The sequence below is a fragment of the Artemia franciscana genome, chromosome 3, assembly GCF_032884065.1.
Source record: "Artemia franciscana chromosome 3, ASM3288406v1, whole genome shotgun sequence".
NCBI lineage: Eukaryota > Metazoa > Arthropoda > Branchiopoda > Anostraca > Artemiidae > Artemia > Artemia franciscana.
In genome coordinates, this window is record NC_088865.1 from 47,784,773 (window position 1) to 47,804,829 (window position 20,057).

The 20,057-nt window shown below is 34.5% G+C and overlaps 1 protein-coding gene across 2 annotated transcripts in view; it reads right to left on the reverse strand.

The window, feature by feature from the left end:
• Nucleotides 1–604: 604 nt before the first annotated feature.
• LOC136025345 (acetyl-coenzyme A synthetase 2-like, mitochondrial) overlaps nt 605–20,057 on the reverse strand; it is an 80,115-nt gene continuing 60,662 nt past the window's right edge. Inside the window, exons 10-11 of one of the 2 annotated variants that reach the window (XM_065701269.1) lie at nt 6,406–6,591; nt 605–2,902 (exon numbers count right to left, since the gene is read on the reverse strand). In XM_065701269.1, coding sequence (XP_065557341.1) covers nt 2,585–2,902; nt 6,406–6,591 — 504 coding nt within the window. In that variant the 3' untranslated portion in view covers nt 605–2,584. The remainder of the gene's footprint in view (nt 2,903–6,405; nt 6,592–20,057) is intronic. The other variant, XM_065701271.1, reaches the window with a different exon arrangement.

Below are 20,057 nucleotides of genomic sequence, written 5' to 3' on the forward strand. Positions count from 1 at the left end.
TATGTAAAACGGAAAAGGGACATTTAACTGATTATAAGGAGAACGGGCTCCAGCATTTCACCTTAAATTTCTTACATATAGAAAATTGCCATATAAACCTGATTCTTCTTACATATATATGCTGCAATTAAAAATACTTTTTTAAGGTTCTTAGACCTATTAGCACTTGTTACTTCTTATTAATAATTTGTTACCACGAGGGTTTGAGTAAGTTTAGCACCTTTGGAATCAGCATAAGATGTAGATTCCTTTGATTTGTACAATATTTCCAAGACTGCTCTTCAGACTTTTTCTTACCATTTAAACAGTTATTCTTTACTTATAATCCATTACTGCAAACTGTCTAACGAAAGATGAAGTAGAAATCTAAATATATCTGTTTAAACTTTAAAATGACCCTTTTAGAAAGTAATTGGTCATTTATAGTTGTTTAAGCTGTGGAAAAAGATTATAAATAATATAAAAAATTTATTTTGCTACCTGCCATAAAAATAAGAAAAGAAAGAGTTTGTACAACTTATATTTTATGGTTTATGTTTGTTAGCTCAGTGTTTATGAATACAAATGTATCTATCTGTCTGTATATAAAACAAATAGCTAGGACTTAAAATAGAGAATATTTATTTTCCAAAAGCGAAAGAAAAGGCAAAAAAGGCACAAAAAAGGAAAAGCAGAAAAGAAAGTAAAAGTAGAAAAGAAAAAAAAATCAACGACAGAAACTCGTAAATTTCGTAAAAAAACAAACAAATTAGAACATTATTTAATTCACCATAGAATCTTAATCACAGTGCGAAATCCCCCAAAAACAATTTACGTTTATTACATAAGTATTAATGCATTACTTATATTAATGCAAGCACTATTACTCCGCAATTTCTCTACCCTCTCATATAACTGCGATTGCGACCCAGCATTACTCTATCAAGTTAACTTTCCCTGCTTAGAATGAGTTTTGAAACTTCGTTAAATAGTTTGAAACTTCCCTTGGACTTTTTGGACCCCCTTCATAATTTTATTGAGTTTTTTGGGGTCTATGCATTAAATATTTTTTTTTTTTATGGAAAACAGAAAGGAAGAAAATGGTTCAACCATAGTTTTTGAAAAATACATTCTCTCTTCTCCACATTACATATCCTTGAACTGAAGACCTTCTACCAAAATGATAAATGTCTCTAAAACAGTTGTTATAAATACAATTTTGGGCAAGAAGTTCCAACCTAGTTTACTTCGTCGTTTCATTTATTCATACTTAAGAAAATCCTTAACACTTATTTAGTAACTTGTACTTTTGTATTCCACAACTCCAGTTTCTTTTTCTATATGTAAACAGCATTATTCAACCTTAACCCTGGAGATGAAGTTGACCATTGAATTGTCTGTGTCATAAGAAACGAAATAAAATAATAAATAGGAGAATTTAGCCCAAGCCACAACATAGCCATGTCTTTCGATAAAAATCTTGAGTATTGCGACTTACGTGATTTTTTTCTTGCTTTTGGCGTCACACTTATATTTCAGATGCGAAAAAAATAAAACGGCCTCACAGTCATTTCAGAAGCTTGTATCGAAACTAATTAGTTCGCAGTTATTCTTTATTAATCCTTGGTGTTTTGTCAGATTCCTGTTAAAGATAGAAAAAAATTTGTTTCGAGCTTCCATCTTTTTTAGTTTCAAATAAGCATGCCTTAATTCTTGACTCTGATTCTTTAATCAGAAATTTTTACGCTTGGAAGCTGAATAATTTTCATACCGAGAAGTTATAAACGGCGTAAATAATTTGCCCTGAATTCATGCAAAATCTTTTTTTAACACAGCTTATTACAGGTCATAGTAGATTGCTTCATTTTTTAAATAGGATCGGGAAAGCTGACTCTCCATTGTGCTTGTGCGGTCTAATGGAAACATGTAGTCATCTTCTATTTGATTGCCCTGTTTATTGTAGAGCACGTTTAGCAATGGAGTTCGAGTTAAGTGAATATGAAATAAGTGAGCCGTTTCCTTTATCGCTGATAATTAGAAATTATAGAGTTCGGACTATTGTAAACAGATTTTTATCCCGCACGATGAGACTTGACTTTTAGTTAGTGTTTATGTTTTGCTTTAGATAGTGTGTACTCTTTTTCTCTTTTTTTTTCTTTTTGTAGTGTTTTTTTGTTTTGTTTTTGTTTCTGTGAAATGCCTGTTTTTGGTTTAATCACGAAATAAAGTATCTATCTATCTATCTATCATGCAAAATCTTGTTTTTATTCACAAGTACGGCTATAATGTGGTCTGAGCAATAAGCTAGTTAGGATTGACAAACTAAATTTTTCATTATACCTTTAGTTCATTGACAAACAAAGACAAGTATATATGCTGTATACCAAAATAAATCCATATCATTGATCTGTGTACTCTAATTTATAAATATTTTTAGCATTTTTACTTTCTCTTTTGTGTTCCAAAGCTTCAGGTTCATTTCATGTAAACAGCTTTACTCCATTTTAATTCTGTATAAGGCTTTGACTGTTCCAGTACCTCGTGTATAAGAAAAGTAATAAAAAAAGAAACATCAAATGTAGGTGCAAGATAGGCCAAACAATAGTCAAAATATACTGCAGAGAGCTAGCAACCTTGTTTGTTTCTTATTTCTTTCTCTTAATTGAACCTCTCCGGAGCAAGAAGTTTGAGGGACTTGAATCCGTTCGATGGGCTCCATCCGTATCTGTAAGTCTACTACATTTCCAACTCTTGTGCTTTGAGGTAATAACGGTTTCCTGGGGCCTTTAACAATAGCTTCAACTACAGATGGGTCTGCAAGCGTAGATATGTCACCCAGGTTTTCATATTCACCGGTAGCAACCTTTCTTAGAATGCGCCTCAAAATTTTACCTGATCTGGTTTTTGGAAGTGCAGGACATATCTTGAAAGTAAGATAAAGGTGAATGAGCTACATATCTAAAAAACATATATCACAATATAAAAAACCGAATTTCTTTTTATAAGAATATGTTTTTTTTATCAGTGTTGTGAATACATTTTTCATGTGAATTCATTTTAAATACTATTTAAAGCTATTTAGCTGCTAAAAGATAGTTTGTCCATTGCCAACCAAAATTTGGAGAAAAACATAATTAGTTATTGTCTGCAAATACTCATATAAACAAAACACTCGTTGTCTTCAAGAAAATTTTTTTTAATTTATTGTTCCAAATATATACAAAACAAGCCTCGCCTAAAACTGGTAATGTCAACTTATAAAGTGTCTGTAATGTAAGCTATATGTCAAAAATCTAACAGCCATGATACCCTTTCGTTTTTTCGAGTTTTTATTTCCCTTTTGATATTCTATGGGGTTGCCAAGTGTTAAGTGGGTCTAACCCAGAAGTATAATATTTTGTAAAATACCAATGAAGGATTTATTTTTCATGGATAACGATATTTCTTAAATGTATTTCAGACAAGATTAGAATTTTTTGTGTTCCGAATTAATTTTTGGCTTAAAATCTACCTGGCATCTTTGCTTCAATCTTCCAAATCTTTATATCTCGTTTGATGTACTAAAGAGGTGTTAAGCTTTTCGGAATTATTGAACTGTACAAGACGAAAAAAGCGACTTCATCTGGGGACTCACTAACATTGAGCTTCTTTTATATTGGGGGATGTACCCTTGTGATCAATATTCAGGACAGCTGCCAGTTGATTTCGGTAAAAAAGGGTACATGTAGTTGAAATAGCTCCTTGCTAATTCTGGCACTCCAGTAAAACCAATTGTTAATAGATAGATAAGATTTATTTCAAAAAGCCTGTGGGCTATAGCAATACAGAATATAGTCTACAAACAAAGCTCAGGAACAAACTAGAACTTTAGATAATACGACTAAAAAAATAAAGTAAAAAAATACAAGAAAAAAATCAATAGGTGAAAAATTGAGGATTTTGTCAGTTGCAAGGCAAAGAATACTTATTCAATCTAATTGGTAAATTCTCTTTCATTGATCTCTGGTTGTTTTTTTTTTAATTCAGTATCTTTTCTCCTCTTACAAAGTTCACTGCACAAGGTTAGATTTTGCTGCTATTTTTTTTTTTTTTTTCTTCTTTTTAATGTTGAGCACTGAGGACGACTTGGCGGAGGTCCTTGTCGAAATATTTGCTTGATTTTAGTCTTCATATTTTGCTTCTGGCTGACAAAATCCTCGTTTTTCCACCTATTTGATTTTTTTTTCTTTTCATTTATTATTTCTTTCCTTGGTTTCATACGTCATGTATAGCCAATATGGTCTCAGAATGCATTAAAAAAAAAAAAAAAAAAAAAAAAAAAAAAAAAAAAAAACACTCAAGCTTCAAAATATTAGCCAACAAACACCAATCATAATAAAATTCAAAACCTAAGAACCGTAAGAAGCTATCCCCTCAAACATGATTACCTATGTTTAATATCTAAACGAAGGAACTTAGACAAATATATGGATGATCATATTTAAAGTAAGCTTAAATATAAGGTGGAACAAATATTGACACTTTTTAGCAAAATTAATTTTTATCTCTCATGACCTGATAAGTTTTTTTAGCGTGTGTGCGGAGTGGAGGTAGAAAATTATCGTAGACTTATCCCTGATTTTCTTTTATTCATGTTTGTGGTTTCTCCATCCAAACGTAACAGTTTTAGCAAATGATCATACCAATGGTATACTGTGCTCGTGATTGCATTATCGTGCTATCTAATTACTTTGTTTTCCTGAGTGTCGAATAGATAAATCGAAGTCCGATTTTTAGATAATATTAAATCTCTTAGACACAGAAATTAGAAAACTGTGCTTCCCAGACTTACGATTTAAGAGACCCGATCTGGATGCTGAAGACCGAATTTTTATCATTTGGGTTGCAATTGAAAATTTACGAAAGATCGTGTGTGCTATACAAGAAATACTATTTAAACATTATTAGAAACTTTACCTTGGCTTAGAACTATCTTTTTTTGGCCGGAGTTATTAACATCTAAACTCATTGGGGTCGTAATCAGCTTGCTTGGCAACGCTCTCGTAGCGTTATTTTCTAAGTAAAAATTAGAAAGCCTGCTTCAGGAATTATTGCTTTGCAACTGATCACTTTTACAATTTTTTGTTTTATTGAGATGTCAAACTTTAATAAAACTTAAAAAAGACTACTTTAAGAACAATTACTTTGTAAATGATCACTTAAAAAGTTTTTTTAAACTTTTTATTGAGATTTTAAACTTCAATGGAAGTTTGAAAACCCACTTCAAGACTTATTACTCTCTAACTGGTCACTTTTACAAATTTTTTACCTTTCTTTTGAGATGGTAACTCCAACCTCCCGTCATGTAAACAATGCTGGTGCTGACTATCGTCGAATTATGGTATAAATTTTATTACGATTACTTTGCATTATTTTATCTTTTGTAATGAATACATAAATAAAATTTAAAGTTTTAGGAATTTAAAGCTTTAAATTCTAATAGTACTAATATTTCTTTTGATTCTGCTTTAAGCAACCATATTTTTCATAATCCTAGCAATAAAATGCTTTTTGAAGAAGACTCACTTGTTAGCAATGAATTAGGCATAAAACAGGCTGTTTGAGAAGCGGTTGTAATTAGGCTCAAACAAAATCATAATATTTCTTTAAATAGGAATTTGGGGGAGTACTCACAAAATGCCTTATATATGAATTTAATTAAAAACAATTTAATGAATTATATTACAAAACTAAAAATATCACTAAACCTGTTATGGAAAGAACTTTGAGGCTAACTGCATAAAAGGCAAGATTAGCATTGAAAGTTGTTTTTAACTACAATTATTCCACTTGAATGAATTGCCTTCTTTACCTCACTTGACGTACCTGTCCTAGTTGAACTTCCTAAGGTAATGATGCAAGGACTGTTTTAAAAAGATTTAATTCTAATGATCGTATTTTAATGTGAATTTTTTTCTATTGTTTAATTTATTTTGATGAGAACGGCCTTTAGATAGAGGGACGAAATATTCAATTAAAGTCTGCATTCCGGTGTCTTATAAAAAAAAATCTCTATTATTCCACTTGTATCTTGTTGTTTATAATGAATACATTCATAGCGATTTTTCAATCAAATTTTATGTTCAACGACGACACGACACAACTGCATGTCCATGGATTATTCTTGCGGTTGATTCTGTATGGCTATGCTGTTTGACTTATGTAATTGGATGCATGAGTAGGGTTAAGGCCTCGTTCAAGTACAGATCTATTTAAATTACTAAAGTAGGAAAACAGTCTTCCTTTCTCTTTCTGTCTTTCTTTCTTTTTTTTTAATTAATAATTATTCTTTATAATTAATATTTTTATATTTGGTTCTATGGTGTGGGTTTGTTTCTGTGTTTGTGTTGTTGTCCGGGTGATTTCTCTTCTTTTTTCAATAAATACCTGAACAATATCTGGTGCCGCATATCCTGTAAGCTTCTTCCTCACAATAGACTTGAGCTCCGATGCTACTAGATCAGCCTCAAAGTTTGCATTTTCCTTTAGTACAACAAATGAGTATATTCCTTCCCCCTTAACCTCATGTGGATATCCAACCACAGCCGTCTCTGCTATTATAGGATGTTCACACTGAAATTAAAGACAGGGTGTTAAACGTTACATCCTCGATTTTTCAGGTATAAGTCTGTAGATCTTGTTTCTTGTTTCTAGTTCTGCTTCCTTAGCTAAAATAGTAGAAAGAAGAAGAAAAAGGATAAAAACAAAAGCAAAATAAAATAAAAATAATATCTTTAAAGAGAAGGAAAAACAAAACCAGTGAGGTTAAAGAGTGGAATCAAATTTAGTATTGTAATAAGAACGGGTTCACAGAGCCAAACGGTCAAACAAAATGTAATATTAGATTTAAGTTTGTACTTTATTTTATGAACTACAAACTTTACATATAATATGAAGTTTATAAGAATCTTATAATGTAAAGTTAAACTTTGTATTATAAATTTACTTTATGGTGCCTATTTTTAGTCAATACCACACTCAAAACTCCTAATGGTCTATTTTTACTAGAGGACTCCTGTATTGTCATTAACTTGCATAACAGTTGCAGCTTTGACAGTTTTACTTATGTCATCCTTTACAGTCTCATTTTAAAAGTGCCCCTATTATCAACTGAGCTAGTTCGTGGATGCTAATCTAGGATATTCCTTATGTTTTAGTGAAAAACAATTTAGAAAATTACCTTGTAGATGAAATTCACAATTATGCCTCTGATACAATATTGCAATTACAAAGAACAGTAATTTCAGTGGAGTATGTTTAGATGTTTTGGCTGACTGCCAAGTATTGTGGTTTATTTTGTTTGGTTTAATATCAATGTCATAAGACAAAAAATGCTCCTTATAAGTATGAATCAAGTGCAAAAAGACCCTTTTCGTGGAAGTCAGTTCAGATATAAGACAACCCAATTTAAAATCCAATACCCAATCAATAAGACACAACGGATGCAAAAATATCTTTCAAGGCCAGTCTTACTTTCACAGTCAGTTACATATTATCAATGCAAAAACTTAATGGAGCACTATCATCCGCAAGACTTTATAATAGTTAGTTCAGTAGAACCAAGTTTCGTGCTATTCATCAAAAATTACGGGCCTAAGAAAACTTGCCTGAAACTTGGTCCGTCTAAAAAAAAAAACATCTTTTAAAATTCAAGTCATTTGAATGAAAATCACACAATCAGATTCAATGTACCAGAGAACCCTACTATAGAATTTTCAAGCTCCTATATACAAAAATGTGGAATTTTGCTATTTTTGCCAGATGAACTATCACGGATGCGTGTTTATTTTATTTTTTTCCCAGAGATAATCTTATCAAACAAATGATCTTAGAAGATCGGGAGAGGGTGCATTCGAACCGAAATTAAAAGTTCTACTGCCCTTTTTAAGTGACCAAAACGATTGGAAGGCTCAAAATTTTAAGATCGATATTTTGTTCAGTATAGTTGAACGATCACATGATTATGTCTTCAGGGATAAAACAACCCTCACAATCCGTGGAGAGAGACCTGCAATTTATGAAATTCGCCATTGTTTACACATAGTATTTGTTATTGGGAAGTATACAGACATTCTTTGAGGGGGATTTTTTGCTTGGGGTGGATTTCCGTACGGAGAATACTCTTTGGGGAGGTAAATTCCCAGGGGGTGAATTTTCCAGGTAAATTTTACACTGGGGAGATTTTACAAAATTCTTATACGAAATGCTTTTCAATTGTCTTACATTCTCTTTGCCAACTCAATTTTATATGTGCAGATCTTCCAGCGGTATTATCTGGTTGCTATCTTCAGCGTGTTTTGATTTTTGGGAAAAAATGTCCACAAAAGGGGTGGAAGGGGGACTTTCCAGAGTGATCAAGAGACCGATTAGAAATTAAAGTCTTTTTCAAAAGAAAGTATGCTAAGGATAGTTTTTCAGGCAGAATCATCCGCAAGAAATTTTGCAAGGGAGTGGGGCATCTTCAGCTGGGATGGAACTCTCTGGATAGAATATCAGGGGGGGGGGATGGACTTCACGTGGGGTAAAATTTTGACGGGGTAGTGTCACGTGAGGAGGGTGGGGGGGTATATTTTATGGAAGGTGAGCTAGATTTACCGGCATTATTTTAAAAACGATCAAAAATTAAATAAAAAACAATTTTTTTACTGAAAGTAAGGAGCAACATTAAAACTCGAAACAAGCAAAACATACTCCGTATATGAAGATTTGACCCCTCCTCAATACCTTGCTCTTTACGTCTGATTTTTACTGTTTGTCCCAATTTTCTTAAGATGACAAATGGGTCTGGACAGATAAAGAAAAAGACATCGAACAAGTTTAGTCTCTGAATAGCTAAAGAAAAAGACATAGAACACGAAAAAAGCAACAAATCGTATTGAATTGAAAACAAAAAATTGACTTAAAACTGAAGAATAACAAGATAAAAATGTTGTTGTGAGTTTTAGATAACAAATAATAATGATTGAACAAGGAACGCGTTAAGCAGACAGATTGAACTGAATCCCGACAAAACTATTGATTCGACTGAAATTGCTTATTTGCCACCTGACTACCTGAAACTAAAGAATAAAATGACATGATTTTAAATGAATCCAAACAGCTAAAGTAAAAGACATGAAAAAACAAGTCTGTGGTAATGATAGAAACCAAACCTGAAGATTGAGTCGATTCGGTCGCATGTCTCCGATAAAACATAAGGTTCTTGAAAAAGATGAGGAACAAAAAAAGGCTGAGAATGACATAAAAGAATACCCTAGGTTTGTCAAAGGTCTAAGCCACTAAAAAAAATACCAAATCTTGAAATATAAAAAAAATGTGAGTTTTTTAGTATATTGTGAAATACTTGCATATTAGAAAAAAAACTTTCGAGAAACGGTAAATTGATGCTCCCCCAATGAAATTTAAAATTTGGATTCTCAAATTTGATTGATTATGACATATTCTAGAGATGATCGGAAAGTAAAATTCCTTCTGTGAAAGAGGTAACTATTATCGCCTGGTCTTAAAAACATGAAAATGGCACTTATCAAGAAAATACAATAGAAAAGTTACATCATATCAGGAAACCCAAAGGCCTCCCCCCCAAAAAAGGCGATGAGAAAGCCAAAAAAGGTTCAAATACCGCGAAAGGTAAACCCCCATTTCCCGTATAAAAAAAATGTGGGGTTACACAGAAAATCTCCTTGGAAGCACCTAGTATAACGAAATTAGCACCACGAATCCCTAGCGAAAGGGTTGGGAAGTAAACTTCTCATCAGTATAGCTACACTAGCGCCACAAATACCCCCAGCGGCAGGATGGGGAACAAAAATTCCTGGTCGCCACCATTGTGCCATATTTTACTCCTATTTGATTCTACGCTCTTTCATAGTCTTTGCCGTGTCCCTTAGGACAAAGTCCACCAAAATGATTCACATGATTAAGGATAGAATGAAATCCTCCTTGACTTTTGGTTCGACAGGAAAACTGTTATTAACTCCATTCCCTTAACCGCAGTAATGTTACCCTCGTCCATAGCTCTAATCACTTCGATGTATTTATTTTGCGTCCCTTACAAGAATAGGACCTTCAATAAATCTCTACAGTCAGCTGAATCAAGCCTATGTTGATGAACTATAAAACTAAAGACTAAAGAGGTCTGATGACTCAGGCACTTCTGAATTATTAACCTAAGAGTGAAATTTTTGGTCGGCAAATCCTCTACCGATGGGCTTAATTAAAGTTCCTCAAATCACAGGGTATTTCCTTTTTTAAGTCACATTTGTTAGCTTTAGTAATTCTATCACTAACTTAGCAACAAAAATATTAAAAAAGAAAAGCTAACTTATCAGAACCCAGTGTTTCAACTTCATGATGGCAAGTTTTCCGTTCTGGTAGACCAAAAATCCGTAAAATTCCGACGACTGAGGACGAAAAATCTGTCAAATTTTCTGTTAAAAAATCCTAAAAATCCACAAAAAAAATCTGCTCAAATAGAACTCTTGTGGTAAGTAGTTGTTACAAGCAGAATAGTGTGGTCTGTTGAAACACTTCCTGGAGTTCAATGCTGCCCTTAAGAAAGATTCCACCAGATCCGTGGGCAGTCAAACGAGAAAAAAAGCTTAAAATTCCATTTATTCACCTCTTGAAAAAGGTGGTGTGAACGGGATAGATAAGAGGGTTGGAAAAATGATGCACTGGCTACTTGAATTTCACCTAAAATATCGTCAAGCCGAACTGCGGATCAGTAAGTGCGTTCTTACCCAGAGTGTTCTTTCGAGTTCACACCTCGTTTCTCCCTTTTTGTGTTTTTATTGTAACTAATGAACCCCCCCTCCCACAAAGATACCAAAAGCGTTTTAAGACCGATGTTTAACAGTTCATGGATATTTTTCATATAGTCCAGAATGTCGCCGAGTATCTCGTTGCCTGTAAATTGCTAAAAGAATCCCGCAACTATCTTATTGTGAAAAAGAACACAACTTCATGAAACCAAGTGTGTCAGTGACACTTCTGCTTGAGTTGGACTAGAGTATATCTCGGAACGCTCGTTTATCAAACAGTTCGTGGTAACGAACTGTAGTAAGGAGCGACCCGGCTCAATAGTGACCAAAACTCTAAAAAATGGAATTTTGATACCAATAGCTACATCAAAAGAATCGCATTTTAATGCTGATTTTAAATATATAAGTTTCATCAAGTTTAGTATTACCCATCAAAAGTTACGAGCCTGAGAAAATTTGCGTTATTTTAGAAAATAGGGGGAAACGCCCCCTAAAAGTCATAGAATCTTAACGAAAATCACACCATTAGATTTAACGTATTGGAGAACCCTACTGTAGAAGTTTCGAGCTCCTATCTACAAAAATGTGGAATTTTGCATTTTTTGCCAGAAGGCAGATCACGGATGCGTGTTTATTTGTTTTTCTTTTTTTTTTTTTTTCTTTTTCCCAGGGGTGATCGTATCGACCCAGTTGTCCTAGAATGTTTCAAGAGGGCTCATTCTAACGGAAATAAAAAGTTCTAGTGCCCTGTTTAAATGACAAAAGAAATTGGAGGGCACCTAGGCCCCCTTCCACGCTAATTATTTTCCCAAAGTCAACGGATCAAAATTCTGAGATAGCCATTGTATTCAGTGTAGTCGAAAAACCTTATAACTATGTCTTTGGGGACGACTTACTCCCCCACAGTCCCCGTGGGAGGGGCAACAAGTTACAAACTTTGACCTGTGCTTACATATAGTAATGGTTATTGGGAAGTATACAGGCGTTTTCAGGAGGATTTTTTTGGTTTGGGGGAGGGGTTGAGAAGAGGGGGATATGCTGGGGGAACTTTCCTTCGAGAATTTGTAATGGGAGAAGAAAATTTCCATGAAGGGAGAGCAGGATTTACTAGCATTATTAAAAAAAAAAAAAATTAAAAAATAAAAGTGAAAAAGCTTTTTCAGCTGGAAGTAAGGAACAGCAATAAAACTGAAAAAAAAAACAGAAATTATTACCCATATGAGGGGCTCACCTCCTTCTAATACCTCGCTCTTTACGCTAAAGTATTTTCAGTAATTTCAACTACTTATTCTACGGCTTTTGTGATTCAGGGGGTCATTCTTAATGAATTGGGATAAAATTTAAGCTTTAGTGTAAAGAGCGAGGTACTGACGATGGAGCGAATCCCCTCATATATGTAATAAAAACATGAGAATACAAAAGTTCTTTACGTAAGCTAATTTATAAGTTACGTAAATCTTTTACCAATAAAAAGATTCGTAAAAAATTAAAAGTTCTAGTTGCCTTATTAATTAACCAAAAAATCGGGGGGCAACTAGGCTTCGTCCCCCGCTCTTTTTTTCTCAAAATCATTCGATCAAAATTATGAGAAAGCCATTGAGCCAAAAAAAAAAAATGCAAATTTCGTTTTGATTATTCCTCTGCGGAGAGCCAAAATCAAAACATGCATTTGATTCAAAAACGTTCAGAAATTAAATTAAAAAAAACAAGTTTTTTTAACTGAAAGTAAGGAGCGACATTAAAACTTAAAACGCACAGAAATTACTTCGTATATGAAAGAGGCTGCTTCCTCATCAACGCCCCGCTCTTTACGCTAAAGTTTTTTACTGTTTTAAAAAGAAGAATTGAGAGAAAGAGTCAAACTTTAGCGTAAAGAGCGGGGCGTTGATGAGGAAGCAGCCTCTTTCATATACGAAGTAATTTCTGTGCGTTTTAAGTTTTAATGTCGCTCCTTACTTTCAGTTAAAAAAAAACTTGTTTTTTTATTTAATCAGTCTATAGACTATAATTCCTATCTGATCGTACAGCTCAAACATACAATATTCTGTTAAGTGGTATACAAATCAGCCTGTTGTCTAAATTATTAGAGAGCTAAGCTAACTCAGTCAAATTGTCCTTTTATAGTGATAGACTACGATCTGCAGTTACTTTGGGCTAAAAGAGCTCGACGGATTTGATGTTTATGTACGGTAGAACTATTAGAACTCATGAAGACCAATAACTCGGAAGCTAGCTCCTTTGAAAGCCTCTAAATTTTGAGAAAATACACGCTAAGTGACTAGAGCGGATACGGATATAGATTAACTATAATATATAATGCTGTATAAAAAAACAACCATTTTCTGGGGTACTGGGATACAATGGAAATCAGCTACCACTGCATGTCGGCAACGGCATCAGCTCCAGAAACCTTCACGTTGTATACTAGCTAGTGTTTGACACTCTTCAACCGTCATGTTTGCCTTGACCGACATGATTCTTTTGGCCAGCTTTTGTTTCAGGATGATCGATTCGGAGTGAACGTTTATCCTTTTCATCCCTGCCTTCGTTTGTATCGCAGTCCTTAGCGAGATTGATGAGAGACGATTCCAAGAATCAGTTTTGATCTTTTTTAGTACAATAAAAAAATTTTCAACGACGGCGTATAAGAATGGAAGCAAAAGCAAATACCTAATCACGACCATGCCGTTTGCAAACCTTGGAATTCCAGTGGGAGTATTGATATCGGAAATCCTTTTCCAGAAGCCCAAAGTTTCAGTACTTTTGGGGAAGTCTGAGACCAGTATTTCTCGCCACTCGTCATTAATGTTTTTAGCATTCCAGTTCAGAAGCTCGTATTTGAGAAGAAATTTCGATAGTTTTATTGGAGCTGTCGAGTCGGTGGCCATCACAGGGTCTAACAGGTCAGCGTATACGAACATTTCGACGTCAAATACGAATCTTTGCTGTATCTGCTTAATCGCCTCGATGTACAGACAACGGGCTGACAAATGCACCAAATTAAAAGAAAGGTCTTCAGTGCGAGTTCTTTGGTTTGACTGCAACGTTTCCAGAGATTCACAGGCATGTATCCCCAGATGTAACTCTTCCAAAGCAAAGTATTCCCTGACATTTTTAGGGTTCAACTCTAGCGCAGACGTCCCTCTGACGTAGGCTGCTTTCATAAGGTTTATTGACAATCTACGAATCAGCCTCTTCACTTCTGGCTGAAAGATGGAAGAGCGGCTTTTCGCTCTAGAAGATTTTGTTAAAATCATTGAATAACTCCAGAACATAGCTTTCAAATTCCAACTCGATTCTCAGAAGTGGATTAGCCAATTCCCTTTATAAATAAATCGCAGGAATCAACTTGACCTGATAACTCACTGCATAGCTCACGGTTGCTTGAAGAGTAGTTGCGAGTTGATCGTGTTAACCCCGAACCGGTTTCTGGACTGGAGTAGGTGAGCTAATTAGTTCGGGAATCAACTATGGTTGAAAAATAGTCGGAACGGAAAACAACAAAGAAACAACGGTAAAGATTAATATTTATAAAGATCAGTGTGATTTGAGAAAAAAAAACAACTAAGTTCAATTCTTACGTAAAATCTTAGAAAATCCGTCAAAAATCCTACAGATCAAATTCTCATCCGTCGAAGACCCAAAAAATCCGTTTTTGACGGAAAAATCCGTCAAAGTGGAAACGCTGTCAGAACCTGGAGTTTAATTCTTTTTTTCATCCTTTTAGGTCTATATCTAATTCTTCCTCACAAAATAAAGCTCTATTTAATTCCAAAGTGTCACAAACTTTTATACTCTTTTCTATATTAATTTTGTAACTTTTTTGCGATTTCGCACATTCTAAGAAATTTCTATCCATCTCTCTTTCACTGATATCCCCTCACTAACTGTGTCCCCCCTTCCTCACAAACAGTTCATGTTATGAAACTGTAATAAAGGAGTGACTCGGCCAAATACTAACTGAATCTCTAAGGACCAAATTCTTGATTCGTCTTGTCCCTTACAAACAGTTTATGGTATGGACCTGTAAGCAAGAAGACTTGGCCAAATAGTAACTAAATAGCTAAAAACAAAATTTTAGATTTTCCCTGTTCATAACAATCATTTCATGGTATAGAAAAGTGAGCAAGGAGTGATTCGGCCAAATAGTAACTAAAACTCTAAAACTAAATTTTTGATTTGCCCCCTTCCTCACAAACAGTTCAGGGTATTAAACTGTAAGTAAGGAATGACTCAGTCAAATAGTAACTGAAACGCTAAAAAACAAATTTTGGATTAACCCCGCTCCTCAAAATGAGTTCATTTTATAGAACTGTAAGCGAAGAGTGACTTGGCCGGATAGTAAATAAAACTCTGAACACTAAAAATTTGATTGGCCCCGTATCTCACCAACAGTTTAAGGTATGGAACTGCAAGTAAGGAGTTATTTTGCCAAATAGTAACTAAAACTCTAAGAAAAAAATCTTGATTTGTCCCGTCCCTCACAAAAGGTTCATGGTATGGAACTGTAAGCAAGGAGTTATTCGACCAAATACTAACTAAAACTCTAAAAACCAAATTTTGGATTTGCCCCCTTCCTCAAAATCAGTTCATTATATGGAACTGTAAGCAAGGAGCGACTTGGCCAAATAGTAAATAGAACTTTGAAAACTGAATTTCTGATCTGCCCCACTCCTCCCAAACAGTTCACAGTTCAGAAACTGTAAGTAAGGAGTGACTCCGCCAAATATTACCAAACTCTAAAAAACAAATTCTTGATTTGTCCCGTCCCTCACAAACAGTTCATGGTATGGAACTGTAAGTAAGGAGTAACTCGACCAAACAGTAACTAAAACTCTAAAAACCAAATTTTGGATTTGCCCCGTTCCTCAAAATCAGTTCATTGTATAGAACTGTAAGCAAGGGGTTACTTGGCCGAATAGTAAATAAAACTCTGAAAACCAAGTTTTTGATTTGCCCCCCTTCTTACAAACAGTTCGAGGTATGGAACTGTAAGTAAGGAGTGACTCGGCCAAATAGTAACTTAAGCTCTAAATACTAAATTCTTTATTTGTCACGTATTAGCCCTCTCACCATCATGTACATACCATGCTAACTTATTGTATTTTATGATTAAATACTGTATTGGTCATAACTAGACTAGTATACCTACAAAATTGCAGCAGTCTATAGCCTTCACCATTTTCTTTTCTAAAAACAAATTTTCTGTTCATTTTTGTTTTTTATCGGCATTGAACATGCCTCGTTCGACACGTATTGTTTATTTAAATAATTAGCACTCTTTTTCTTATCTTTGCTTGTCCTTTTCCGGTGGCCTGCGTTAACTCCCATGGAGAATACCCATCCCCAAGCAGAAAATACCCCCTCCAGAAAATATCTCTCTACGGATCCTTCCCCCCAGAAAGTTCTACCCCCAAAGAAAAGGACAAGAGCTCTCGATTTCTGATCCTATGAGCACACTCCGAAGTTTCTGCGACCTTGAGCTGAAGATGTGGATGAGGAAGGGACAATTCCACTTCTTTACAGGATAAATTCTGCTCATTTTGATGTTTTTTATTTAACCCCATTTGGGGGAATAGTATAACAATAAACTCCAAAATGAGCTGAATTTATTCCGTAGAGGAGGGGGCCAAATAGTAAATAAAACTCTGAAAACCAAATTTCACTCCTTGCTTAAAGTTCACTCCTTGCTTAAAGTTCCAAACCATGAACTATTTGTGAGGAACAGGGCAAACCAAAAATTTGGTTTTTATTGCTTCAATCACTTTTTGGCCCAGTCACTCCTTACTTACAGTTTCATACCATGAACTCTTTGTTAGGAACAGGGGAAATCAAAAATTTGGTTTTTAGAGTTTTAGTTATTATTTGGCCGAGTAACTCCTTACCTACAGTTCCATACCATGAACTGTTTGTGAGGAGCGGGGCAAATCAAAAATTTGGTTTTTGTTGCTTCAATCACTTTTTGGCCCAGTCACTCCTTACTTACAGTTTCATACCATGAACTCTTTGTTAGGAACAGGGCAAATCAAAAATTTGGTTTTTATTGCTTCAATCACTTTTTGGCCCAGTCACTCCTTACTTACAGTTTCATACCATGAACTCTTTGTGAGGAACATGGCAAACCAAAAATTTGGTTTTTATTGCTTCAATCACTTTTTGGCCCAGTCACTCCTTACTCACAGTTTCATACCATGAACTCTTTGTGAGGAACAGGGCAAATCAAAGATTTGGTTTTTAGAGTTTTAGTTATTACTTGGCCGACTAACTCCTTACCTACATTTCAATACCATGAACTGTTTGTGAGGAGTGGGGCAAATCAAAAACTTGGTTTTTAGAGTTTTATTTACTATTTAGCCAAGTCACCCCTTGCTTACAGTTCCATACAATGAACTGATTTCGAGGAACGGGGTAAATCCGAAATTTGGTTTTTAGAGTTTTAGTTACTGTTTGGTCGAGTTATTCGTTACTTATAATTCCATACCATGAACTGTTTTTGAGGGACGGGACAAATCAAGAATTTTTTTTAGAGTTTTAGTTACTATTTGGCCGAGTCACTCCTTACTTACAGTTCCATACCACGAACTGTTTGTGAGGAACGGGGCAAATCAAAAATTTAGTTTTCAGAGTTTTACTTACTATTTGGCTAAGTCACTCCTTGTTTAAAGTTCCATACAATGAGCTGATTTTGAGGAACGGGGCAAATCCAAAACTTAGTTCTTAGATTTTTGGTCTCTATTTGGTCGAGTCACTCCTTATTTATAGTTTTATACAATGAACTGTTTGTGAGGGACGAGACAAATCGAATATTGTTTTTTTAGAGTTTCAGTTACTTTTTGGCCGAGTCACTCCTTACTTACAGTTTTATACCATGAACGGTTTGTGAGGAAGGGGGCAAATCAAAATTTAGTTTTAGAGTTTCAATTACTATTTGTCGAGTCTCTCCTTGCTTACATTTCTATATCAAGGCATGATTGTGAGGAACGGGGAAAATCAAAAATTTTGGTTTTTAGAGTTTTAGTTACTGTTTGGCTGATTCAGTCCTTACTTAGAGATCTATACCATGAACTGTTTGTGAGCAACAGGGCAAATCAAAAATTTGGTTTTTAGAATTTTAGGTACTATTTGGTCGAGCCAATCTTTACTTACAGTTCCATATCACGAACTGTTTGTGAGGAACGGGGCCAATCACAAATTTGGTTTTCAGAGTTTTATTTACTATTTGGCCAAGTCACTCTTTGCCTCCAATTCCATACAATGAACTGATTTTGAGGAAGGGGGGAAATCCAAAATTTGTTTTTTAGAGTTTTGATTATTGTTTAGCCGAGTCGCTCCTTACTTACAGTTCCATACCATGAACTGTTTCCGAGGAACAGGGTAAATCAAAAATTTGGTTTTTAGGGTTTTAGTTATTATTTGGCCGAGTCAATCCTTATTTACAGTTCCATACGATGAACTATTTTTGAGCAACAGGGCAAATCAAAAATTTGGTTTTTAGAGTTTTATATACTCTTTGGCCAAGTCACTCCTTGCTTATAGTTTTAAACAATGAACTGATTTTGAGGAACGGGGCAAATCCAAATTTTGTTATTTAGAGTTTTAGTTATTATTTGGCCGAGTCGCTCCTTACTTACAGTTCCATACCATGGACTTTTTGTGAGGAACGGGACAAAAAAAATTGTTTATCAGAGTTTTATTTATTATTTGGCCAAGTCACTCCATGTTTACAGTTCCATACAATGAACTGATTTTGAGAAACGGGGCAAATCCGAGATTTGATTTTTACAGTTTTACTTACTGTTTGGTCGAGTTACTCCTTACTTACAATTCCATATTATGAACTGTTTGTGAGGGACTGGACAAATCAAGAATTTTTTTTAGAGTTTAAGTTGCTATTTGGCCGAGTCACTCCTTACTTACATTTTGTAAACTGTGAACTGTTTGTGAGGAACGGGGCAAATCAAAAATTTAGTTTTCACAGTTTTATTTAATATTTGGCCAATTCACTCCATGCCTACAGTTTTATACAATGAACTGATTTTGAGGAACGGCGCAAATACAAAATTTGGTTTTTAGAGTTTTAGTTACTATTTGGTCGAGTTACTCCTTACCATGAACTGTTTGTTAGAGACGGGACAAATCAAAAATTTATTTTTTAGAGTTTCAGTTACAATCGGGCCGAGTCACTCCTTACTATTAGCTCCATATCATGAACTGTTTGTGATGGATAGGACAAATCAAGAATTTTATTTTTAGAGTTTTATTTTCTATTTGGCAGAATAACTCCTTACTTGCAGTTTCGTACCTTAAACTGTTGGTGAGGTACGGGGTCAATCAAATTTTTAGTGATCAGAGTTTTATTTACTATTTGGCCAAGTCACTCCTCGCTTACAGTTCCACCAATTTATTAAGAGCGTTTACTGAAACACGAGAGCCGTTTAATTCGAAAATTTGCCTTATTCGTGAAAAAAGGGTGATCATTTTGAAAACCTAGAAACACTTAAGCTATTAAGAAGCTTTTTTTTAAAGTGCCAACAGCTTTAGCGTAAAGAGCAAGGTCATAAGAAGGGGGCAACCCTTCATACACGGAATAAATCTCCCAAAAATTAATATGCAAATTTTGTCTCCATTTTTCTTGTATGGTGAGTCAATTTTGAACCTGCATTAGTTTAAAAACGTTCAGAAATTAAATAAAAACTAGTTTTTTTACTGAGAGTATGGAGCGACATTAAAACATAAAACGAACAGAAATTAGTCCGTATATAAAAGAAGCTGTCACCTCTTCAATGCCTCGCTCTTTACGCTTTAAAGATTGTCATAGCTTTAGAAAGTAGTGTTGTGACAAGGAGTCAAACTATAGTGTAAAGAGCATGGAGGTAACAACCCCTTTCATATACAGATTAATTTCCGTTCGTTTTAAATTTTAGTGTTGTTCCTTACTTTATTTGTTAAAAAAAAACTTGTTTTTTTTATTTAATTCTAAAAAGAAACTCCTATTGCCTATTTCTTACGCATAGTATTTGTTATTGGGAAGTAAACAGGCATTTTTTAAGGAAAGGAATTTCTTATAGGGTAATTTTCAGTAGTGGGATGTGGGGGTTTTCGAAATTTTTCTTAAATACTTCGCTCTTTATGCTGAAGTACAAATTTGTATCCCAATCCTTTACGAACAATAAGTGAAACACAAGGATGTTAAATTAGAATAAGACACTTCTTGAAAATTCTAAATGTTAGCGTGAAGAGCGAGGTATTGCAGAGGGGATATCCTCATCATATACG